This window comes from Micrasema longulum, unplaced genomic scaffold (assembly GCF_059751315.1).
Source record: "Micrasema longulum isolate JH-2025_06_02 unplaced genomic scaffold, ASM5975131v1 h1tg001778l, whole genome shotgun sequence".
Classification (NCBI taxonomy): Eukaryota; Metazoa; Arthropoda; class Insecta; order Trichoptera; family Brachycentridae; genus Micrasema; species Micrasema longulum.
Genome location: NW_028278953.1, coordinates 121,715 through 132,646, shown reverse-complemented (window position 1 = coordinate 132,646; position 10,932 = coordinate 121,715). Strand labels below are relative to the sequence as shown.

The 10,932-nt window shown below is 30.8% G+C and overlaps 1 protein-coding gene across 2 annotated transcripts in view; it reads right to left on the bottom strand.

The window, feature by feature from the left end:
- Window positions 1-2,725: 2,725 nt before the first annotated feature.
- The window catches only part of Drat (Death resistor Adh domain containing target), a 38,032-nt gene continuing 29,825 nt past the window's right edge, over window positions 2,726-10,932 (bottom strand). Inside the window, exons 3-6 of one of the 2 annotated variants that reach the window (XM_088237742.1) lie at window positions 8,173-8,502; window positions 7,318-7,465; window positions 6,371-6,523; window positions 2,726-5,181 (exon numbers count right to left, since the gene is read on the bottom strand). In XM_088237742.1, the coding sequence (XP_088093868.1) occupies window positions 5,062-5,181; window positions 6,371-6,523; window positions 7,318-7,465; window positions 8,173-8,502 (751 nt within the window). In that variant the 3' untranslated portion in view covers window positions 2,726-5,061. Of the gene's footprint in view, window positions 5,182-6,370; window positions 6,524-7,209; window positions 7,466-8,172; window positions 8,503-10,932 lie in introns of both variants that reach the window. The other variant, XR_015824393.1, reaches the window with a different exon arrangement.

Here is a 10,932-nt window from a genome sequence, read left to right as displayed (position 1 = left end):
AACATATTATAATTTCTATTATATGTTTTTAATTTTATTTTAATTACATTTGATTTTATTTCTATTATACAATATTCGTGGCCGAACATATGAAATTATTTGTCAAAGATTGTATATCAATTATTTTTACACCAGAACATAAGGATTTTTTTTTCATAAAATAAATCTAATAATCTATGAAATTGAAATTGAAATTCTATGAAACCATGTTTTTTGTGTTTTATAAGTTATTGCTAGTTTTTTTTACCCAGCTTTGCTCAGAATCGATTTAAATTCAACTGTCATTAGTTGTAAAAAAATATATTTCCTATTAATTTTTGTTTTTTTGCTATGTAATTAATTCACTATATATTTTTGCTATAAATTACTATATTTTTAGTGGGAAATTTGGAATTTTTCCGTCTACTACTTTTCATTAATTGGTTAAACCAAAAAAGGCTGAAAAAATTAAGTTTTCAAACAGCACGGTTGTTTTTAAACAGCACCTCTAAATTTCATATCGCTACGATTTATAATTAATAATTTTTGTATTTTACCAAAGAAAGGCCGAGAAAAATTTAGCCTGAAAGCAGCTCAGTTAATGAAATGACATTTTTGATTTTTTTTTCTAAATTTCATATGTTATTTCAAAATTCGATTTTACGAATAGGACTGATGAAAACTTGAATTAGAAATGCCATTTCAAATGTTGACTCTTAATAAATAACCGTTAAAAAGTTTGATTTTAAATCGAAGAAGTCTGAGTTAAAAAAATTGGCTTAAAAATACCATGGTTAACCGGTTCACCTAGAAACTGCATCTAGAATGACGTAACCAAATTTCACTTTTATGGAACTTACAGTAGTGACATGAAATTTTCAGAGGAGTTGTTGAGACAGACAAACACACAATACGAATTTTCAGTTTTATAATATAGATATATTGACGATAGAAAGGAAAAAGTTCTAAAGCGACAAGTAGCAAACTTTACAGAAGAGCCAATGAAAGTTTTTTTTTTCGTCATAACCACTAAGATTTAAGTGCATCAAGTGGATCTCCGATTTCTGGTAAACAGAATCAAATGCATTTTGATAATGATGTGGGTCACTGGCTTAGACATTGATTTAGTATGATCTAAGGTAAGGATGCTATGCAATAAAAAATAAAATTCAAATACAGCTGGTTGGCGGATTATACTCCACGACTGGCTTGGTATTCAAGACATGAACAAATTTGCGAAGTCTCACATCATTTTATTGGCACAAATCAGAAAATTATTGAGTTGAAAATACACCGGTTGATATTCAGCTGATTTCTGTCCACTTGTTGAAACCAACAAGAAAATTGTTGCATCAATATGTGGGGGCAGAAGATAAGAGAGACGAACGTCGCGCGGGGAGCGACGAGCAAGCGGCAGTCTGGTAGTTCACGCAAGGAGGCTAGCACGGGTGTACATGAGTACGCACTCGTACGCCACCTCGCCGAAGCGAGTCGGTCCCAGCCATGCCACGAGGCATTACTAATAACTTCTAGTAAATTTAGTAATCTATTGTAACTTAGATTAAATAAAGTAACGTCATAATCAAAAAGTGTTTTCGATATAACCCCTGGTCTTCCCTTAGCGTAAGAGCCCAAAAATATTTTAAACTGTGGATGTTTTGTGGTCCACATAACCTATCTTTGAGGAACAAAGAAAATCATGAAGGCATTTTTGAAGACTTGATCAAACTCAAAATTGACACTGGTGACTACATATTAAAAGAGTACATAAAAAAGAAGCAAAACATGCCACATACATGTCGCCACAGATTCAAAATGAAATAATCTCATTGCTTACATTAGACCCTCACGTAATACTTAATATAATGTACGAGGATTAAAAAAAAAAAAAACTATAAGTTTTTGTTGTTGCTACAATTTGAATGATTTCTGCGATGAAGCTGAACTAATGGAAAAGGAAAAATGTGCCAAATATAGTACTGAAGGAGATAGCTGCACTAGTTAAAGAAACCTTATTGTTCTACCCATCTATGAAACGGGCGATACTTATCTCACTTGCACCAACGTGCAATACCCGCTATACACTTTCACCATAATATTAACAGAACATATGACATTAGTGGCTAACACAAACATGCACAGATTAAAATTGAAAAAAAAAAGATTTTGTAGGAGCAATAGTTTTTTTAAAAAGGTGAGGGAGGAAGAAAGAAATATAGGGACATACCAAATACTAAAAATGAAATAACATTCAGACCCATAATAGTTATTCCCTGTAATAGGGTATTCTCAAAATCGGGAATAAGGTTGAACATACATTAAATAAATTATAGTAGATTTTTAGAGTTCTATTGATTTTTTATTAACTGGATTTTTACAAAACTATGATTATATTGAAAACAAGTTTTCATTCGTAATTTTGGGGTTTAAAAACTCACACATGCAAAACAGCTCAACATTGGGTACGAGTATAATACGGTAACGTTATATGTGCCGTTTGTCCCATAGGGCGCAAAACATCTCGTCTTGATAAGTAACTCAAAATATATATATTTCAAACCATCATAGACGATTTATCCGATGTGGCGGGGAAAAAATATTGATGCTTTTACCATCATAATCATTTTCCGTAATTATTTCAAAGTCACGATAATTCAAAAATGAAAATACCTTTCACATCAGCCTGGAGTTTTTGTTCCAAATAAAATAATCGGTTCAAAGGTAAAAAAGTAAACAAATAAAAAGGTCTGTTTTTGAGATCTCTTTATTTGATAAAAACTAAAAATATTAATTTACAAAAGTGTATAACAAACTAACATTGTTTTCATTGAAATACATTGCCGCTGATCACTAAGTAACATCAGTTGCAAGAAATGAGTGGATGCAACCAATATGATGAACACACCGAAGTCTAATACATTTAATAACCACTTATCGCTTTTAATACACAGCGTCCCATTAAACTTCCTATACTACAGTATAATAAGCTGAAACAATTACTTTGGTATTTTTTAATGAAACATCTAGCTAATAAAAAAAATATTTAGAGCACTTATGATCTCAAATACATTTTATTATTAATATTTTATAGAATAATTTCAGTAATATAAGTAAAACATAGGGACACTGTGTTTATTCGTTTGGTTAACAATAAAACTGAGATTTGATATTTCTGATCTGCACTGATCAACAACTAATCATAACATGTAAATATTGAAATAATTATCATGAATAATTTTGGCAATTTTTATATAATATTTTAATTTCTTAATACGGATGTGGCTGCGTTATATAAAATGTAGAAATTTGTAATGATTGTGATATTGTTTGAATCTCAGAATTATCATTTACCTCGGCAGTATAATAATCATGAATACTTATTTTACGCATTCAGATACCCATAACAATTATGCCATTTTTCTAATACTTAATAAAACATCGTCAAAATAAGTATTTTAATCAAAACAATACATGTTCCTTAACAAAATCAGGTCGATTGTGATATATATATATATATTCTGAATTTATGAATGTATTTTATTAGGTGAAATTACATTTGTAGGAACATCTTGTCATTTACATATTATCATAAAAATAATAATTGATCTCGATATTTTCTATCTTGTGAACTAGGAAAAACAGTACATATATATTATATATAATTATATCATAGTACCAGATAAATAATACTATAAACATTTATCTCGTTGCAATATATGTATTTACATTGTCATATAATATAAATACTTTTTAAACATTTTAATTACACAAGACAAAAATATACATTGTAGGTAACATTTATCTTATAAATACAGAAAGTGTGATGAGTCACATTTTCTTTTTAAATTAATACTAAAATCTCTCAATAATAATTGAAATATTTTTTAAGTAAAATTGATCAAATCAAAAAAGGAAAGACAATTGTGAGTTATATAATAACTTATGTTTGAATATAAGTTATTATATCATTACAATGGAATTCCATAAAGAATTGTCAATAAATAACATAAATCGAAAATTGTGAGTATAAAAAATACACATAATATGTAAGTATGTATGTATGTTGTCACATAAAGTTATACAATAATTTTCCTAAAACTATATTTGAAAAAATGTTGATATTGTTGTTAAATTTCTATGTTTTGATGAATAATATCGACATAATATGGTGAATAATACGTTTTGAATAAGAAAATTTAAATTGAATTATTTTTGCGGCCGATAATTCACTGTGCACCTATAAATGAACCAATTGGTTTTATTTACTGGAAAGCCATAACATTATTTTAATATATATAATAAAGTCTTGTTCATTTTAACGACGTTAATATTTAATTAGCTGATAAGGTGTTAGCGGATATTTTTAAAAACATAAAAAAACTTTTATAAAAAAGTCAAAAGGTATAATGGGGATATTTAACAGAGAATACTTTGTTTTTATTATTTATGAATAAAAAAATATTACAAATTATTTAACATTTATAGGTAACTAATTTTAGTGTTTTTAGTTTAAAATATATATACATATGTGTAATGTAAAACCTCCAATAAGAATAATCAGCGTTCTAAATTAAAATACCATAATAATATACCATATTCAGATGATTTAAGGAGTTAGTTAACAAAGTGTTGTGACACTCAGTAGGTACATTGGAATTTCATAATATTATTTGATTTTTTTTTCTTTAGACACCATTTGAAATTATGTGGATATTCAATAAATTAACAAACATGGATATATCAATTTTTCAAAAAATCGCTTCATAATCAGTTATGTTTGTAAATTATAATCCTTCTTTTAAGACAAAGAAAATTTTATAAATTAGCGTTATTAACAAATACTTTTGTGCACATTCACATAAAATATTATTTATATAAAATTATATTGCAACTGATCTAGAAACTCAACAATTACGGGTAAATCTAATAGAATACACATATGGGTATATCTGCAGTAGATAAATAATCAAAATAGCACAAAATAAAGTTAAATGATGTAACTTTTACCCACATAAGTGAGTAGAGAGAAGCACTAACTATAAACTGCTGATAAGTCAGTTAGGGAAAGACAAATTGAAGAATTCAATCAACATCATCGTGGAAGCGGAGTATAGCCCTGCCTCTGATCTCCGACTGACACAACTTCCTCACCACTTCTTGGGCTTCTTCTGCAGGGAATACAGTGTGTGGAGGAGGTTCAATCTGAAAGTGAACAATATTGGATTTTAATCCAGCGAAACAGCGGCTTATCTAAGGGTCACGAGCACCCCCGGCAAGATTTGAATTTTGAGGCCCCCCAAGACATATTTTCTAGGTAGAGAAAGAGAAAATCAGGTTAAGAAAAAAAAAATAACCTCCACATTATGTACGGTAGAAATCTTCTATACCCCGCGAGAAGATTCAGAATAGCATCCCTGGTGCGGAATTTAGATAGAGATCTTAACAAAAAAGGAAAAATGACTTAAATGAGGAAATATGGAAACAAATCCTTCAAGGGCTTTTAATTGAAAATCAAATGAATACACTCAGAAAAGGTTAGCTAAAAACAGTGAATGAGGTTTATTTTCAACAATGTTTTGAGCATGTCCAAATGTTTGCACTGGCTGGATTTCCTCCCTGGGGAATTATTCAGATCTAAATTTGTTGCAACAGAGAGGGAGAACATTTTTGAGAGGGGAATATGGAAGTCTAGGCATTTACAGGGCTTATAACGTTTACACACTGTGTATAACATTCACCATTCTGCCCATATTTGAACATCTCTATTCCTTCAATGCCTTCATCTGTTGATGATGGCATTGAAGGATAGAATTGTTTTCAGGTGTTGCCTAGTATGTGAATTGGTTCAGCCGGATGAATCTCACCCACATGATAAAGTATTCGGCTCTTTTACTTCACAAAAATCAACAGAAGATGGAAGAATTGAAGAAATGTGGATGTTTAAACATAGGCAGAGTGATGAATATTACACGGTGTGTAAAATAGCCACTTAAAGCATTTAATGACAGGTCATAAGCCCTGTAAATGCCTAGACTTCTATATTCCCTTCTCTAAAATGTTCTCCATCCCTGTTAATCTTAAGTAATTTTGAGTTTGTCCAAATATTTGTAGACAAGGACTGTTACAGTGTGTAAAGTGGACACTTAAACCAGCTAATGACAGGTGATGAGCCTTGTAAATGCCTAGACTTCTATTTTCCTTTCTCAAAAATGATTTCCCTGACTGTTGCAACAATTTAAAGGTTTTTTTAATTTATATTATGAGAATTACATTGGTGTAGCGTGTACAAAAATAGATTTCTGAGGTAAACGATTACAAAAAAAAAGATTTATACGTCAACATGTGGAACAATTAAATAACTTTAATATAGAAATTGCTATGCATTGTTTACCTCTCCAGAAGATACGAGTTTGACCAGAGTTTTTAGCTGTTCAATCGTTCCCTTTGGAATTTCTCGAATCCTCACCCCCATTTCTTCAGACTTTTGCGCATATTTAGGAATCAACTTCTCACCAACTTCTTGGGGAAGGAGAATAACACCACCCTAAAAGAAAATAGAATAATAATATTCGAAAAACAATATTTACCTCTGAGAAAAAAGACAGGCACAAGCCATGACTCACAAACATACACTTTAAATTAATTTATCCAAGAACGGTTATTATTTTCGCAGACGCAAAAAACACACACTATGAAATGCAAAGTATATAAAACAGATCGCATCAAATAAAAATATAGGAAAAAATCCCTTAGAAAAGTAACAAAAAAATTACAGGTAACATAAACATAATACTAGCCAAATAATAATACTTGTAATAAATCCAATAAAAAATCTTACAAAGTGTATTTCTTTTAACATATTTACATACATGTGAATAATAACAAAATAATATACATATGAGTTCATTCCGTGGTCTTCTTTAGTGAATGTATTCAGAAAGTACTTACAAGTAAGATAAAACTAAATAAAATTAGTAAAATTGTTTGAAGGGATGTTTATTGCAATTTCGCAAAAGTTCAGTTACATTTTGTTAAAATAATAAGAATGCACAAAAATTTGTAGAGCCATAAAAAGATCAAAGATAAGATAAATAAAAAGAACAATCTGTAATTATGATTCTACTCTTATTATTCGCATATTTAAAAAATAAAAGTAATTCACAATGTAGCATTATAAAAATCTTTAAAATGGAAAATTACAACTGTCTCGATACATACGAGTATACATACCTTTTATTCAAATATTTCCAATTGTTATTTTTTTTTTATAACGTGGGTCTCCTGAATGGGCCTTAATATAAAATTTACATTAAAAGAGTTTATAGAAATATCCATCACCTTGGCCAAACATTTCATTGAGCGAAGCAAACTGCGGTGATTGGATCCGAAGTCAAACACAATGTCTACCGGACCTTTACATGCGTCGAGTGTCCTCTCAATCAGCTGCTTCTCATATAGATCTTCAGACCACTGAACCACGTTCAATCTGGAAATAGTAAACAAGCCAGCAAACAGTTGCCGGCCAACCAAAATTAAATGGGTAAATACTTGTCACGTTGCCAATGTTCAAAGTTCAGACACTAGTGCTTGTATTATCATACAAACTTACTTAGGTGGAAGTTTATGAACATGATTTCACAATTCAAGTTCTTCAATCAACAAAAAAGATTTTGGTTATAGTTTTCCAGTCTTTAAAAATAACTGTTATTACATAAACGGAAAATATATTCAACAATATTTTGAGTTTGTCCAAATGTTTGTAGACAAGGACTGTTACACAGTGTGTAAAGTGGACACTTAAACCAGCCAATGACAGGTCGTAAGCTCTGTAAATGCCTAGAACTTGGTTTATAAATACAATATTTATTGAAATTTATTGCAACAAAAAGGGAAAACACATCTGAGAAGGAAGAGTTCAGGAATTGTGGATGTTTAAACATAGGCAGAATGGTGAATGTTACACAGTGTATAAAGTGGCCACCCAGCCAATGACAGGTCATAAAAGCCCTGTAGATACCTAGACTTCCATATTCTCTTCTCAAAAATGTTTTCCATATCTGTTGCAATAAACCTGGATCCTCAAAACTCCCTAGGGAGTGAAATCCAGCCTATCTACAAACATTTGGAAAAAAATAAGTTTTGATTTTTCGGTTTGGTATCAGATGGTACTACTTAATGAATAACCATGCTCACTCTTCAGATCCTTTAGCCACAACGAGCCCCTCATCCTTGAGACAAGCGACGGTGATGCGAATGTCATCGCGGTAGGGGAGGTTCTCAAAGTGGTGGGCGGCGATGCGGAGGGTCCAGAGGGCCAGGCCCCCCGTACCCACCAGCAGGATCTTGCAGTCGGGGCGCCGCTGGGGGCCCTCCAGGCAGCGCTTGACACTCTCCGTGGCAGCCATGATGGCATTGAGGGCCAGAAGAGCGCCCGTGGGAAGCATGGCCGCCACACTAAGCTTCAACTCTGCCGGCACGGGGATCAAGAACTTGAGGTCCGGCACTACGATGTAGTCGGCATACCTACATTTAAATATTTAAAAAATAAATAAATGAAAATAAAATAAATTACTATAACTAGGTAACTTCAAAATGATAATTTTTTAGTTAACCACAAAATAATTGATGCTACAAATAGACATGTCATGCATTGAAATCATTATAATATTGTTTAAATTCATCACAACCTGTGCTTGTAGCGTTTATGGAGCACGGTGTAACTATGTGATTTACTGGTTAAAAATCCTTATTTTGAAATTACCTGTTGTAGTAACAAAACAGTTAACAAAAAATTCTGTTAGGTAATTAATTATACGTAAATATACATAAATTGTATCTATATATTTATTCTTTTATTTTTTATTGCATTGTTGCCAGTCTGTTTTAGTGCTGGCAAGTGTTTTTAAAAATTATTTTAGAATTACTCCAAGATATGATATTGTAATACTAAACTTGTTTAACCATATTCGAAATACCAATGATAAATAATAATGGTGACGCCAGAGAGAGGCGCAAAAGTTATTTCCTCGATAGCTTAGAAAGCGCATGAACTGATCCAAGTTGGTCCAACAAGGTCAGCCAACACACAAGTTACTAAGGAAGTTTACTGCCACTTAATATACAATGGAAATCGACTCACCTGTGTTGAAGTGTTCCCCCTCGCTCCACCAGATATTATATGTGAGAATGATGTGGATGTTAAGTTCTTTTTTATTCTGCTTTGTGTATCAGGATTGGATATTGGTTACGATGATGATAATAATGCTATTGACACTTTGGCGGTAACTTTATATGATAGCAGTAGGAATATTATTTTTCATTGTTAGTTTATCGTGCGGATCACAGAAGACATATTCTTTTGTTTTTTTAGGAAAAATACAGCTGTCAGTTCAATATTTGAATTTGTGAATTGTTGTAATGCGATAGGTACTGCCAGGCTGCTCAGGTTCCTACTTCTCAAGGAAAAGCCGACAACCAAAACATATAAATGGCAGTAAACATTCACGCGTAACCAAATAATGTACATATATATATCTTATATTAAAAAAAAAAACAGTAGTCACAAATACATTTTTTGTCATTTATTAAAATGAAATTAGTAAAAACGTACGAAGAATGGGGAAAAAAAATCATTTGACAATATTTAGAAAGAAATTTTTTTAATATCAACAACAATTTTAAACAAAACTGTGAATTTTATAATAATTAATAAAAATATATAAATTTTTGTATTTTGTATATTGATGTGTATATTTACAAATGTGTTGATTTTAGTATTTATTTATTGTATAGCACGAGTATAGTACAGAAAAGACCCGACTTAACACGGAAAAGTCATAAAAAATAAAGGACATCAAAAAATTATTGTGCCATAATAAAATTGTGTTGATTGTGTTAAATAAATAAATAAACCTGAAACGAAATACAGTTATACCTTTTTTTAATGTTTTGAAGCTACACAACCAAGGTATAATTAAGTAATAAAAACCTTCATAAGTTTGTGATTAGTGATGTCAAAGTTGTTTTATTTAAATTTTAAGAAAAGGAAATAAATTATGTAAACTAACAGCTCCTACAAATTATGTGATTGTATTTCTCTAGCATAATTTGTTTATGAAATTTTTATTTGCCCATATTGATTTTTTTGTTTATTTAGTTTCTAGCTTTAAAATTCGAATTAAATTGATGTCAAATGTCACTTAAGATACTATAGCTCTCAGCGCCTTGTTTCGGGAAGTATAAATAAATAAATACTGAAAGAGATTATTTATTTTTTTAAATTTTATTTATTTATTAACGGACATTGTCCATGTATACAATTTATAAGGTTTAAATATTACAATATAAGAATAGTTTAAAACATCTAAAAAAAAAAAAGAAAGAAGCATTGACAAACATAAGGGACATCGAGACAAGATCTGGACTATTTATTTAGTGCTCGTTTAAATCGTTGTAAACTTAAACCAAAAAAGTCCAGATCTTGTCTTGAGTTAACAATACGACAAAGGCGGGTCATTGGAGAATTTAGGCCATAGTTTGTTCTATGCTGATCGATGAACAGTACTTCATTGTTTCTCAATCTACGAGTCGGAATATTGAATTTTACTTGTCCCAGTAATGATGGAACATCGATTATACCATTTAGTATGCCGAACATATATATGGAGTCAATATTAGTTCTACGTTTTTGTAGACTAGAAATATTTAACATTGACTCTATTTCAGCATAAGAATAATTATCTCTCTCTAGTCCAAGCATCCACGCTATTTTTCGAAGCAAGTGATGTTGGACTGATTCAATGTGATTTATGCGATTGACATAGAATGGAGACCAGACCACTGAGGCATATTCAAGAAGAGGGCGAACAGTTGAGCAATAAAGAGTTTTGATTGTACGGACATTAGTAAAATCAGAGGATATTCTGTTAATGAAGCCAAGTAATTTCAGTGATT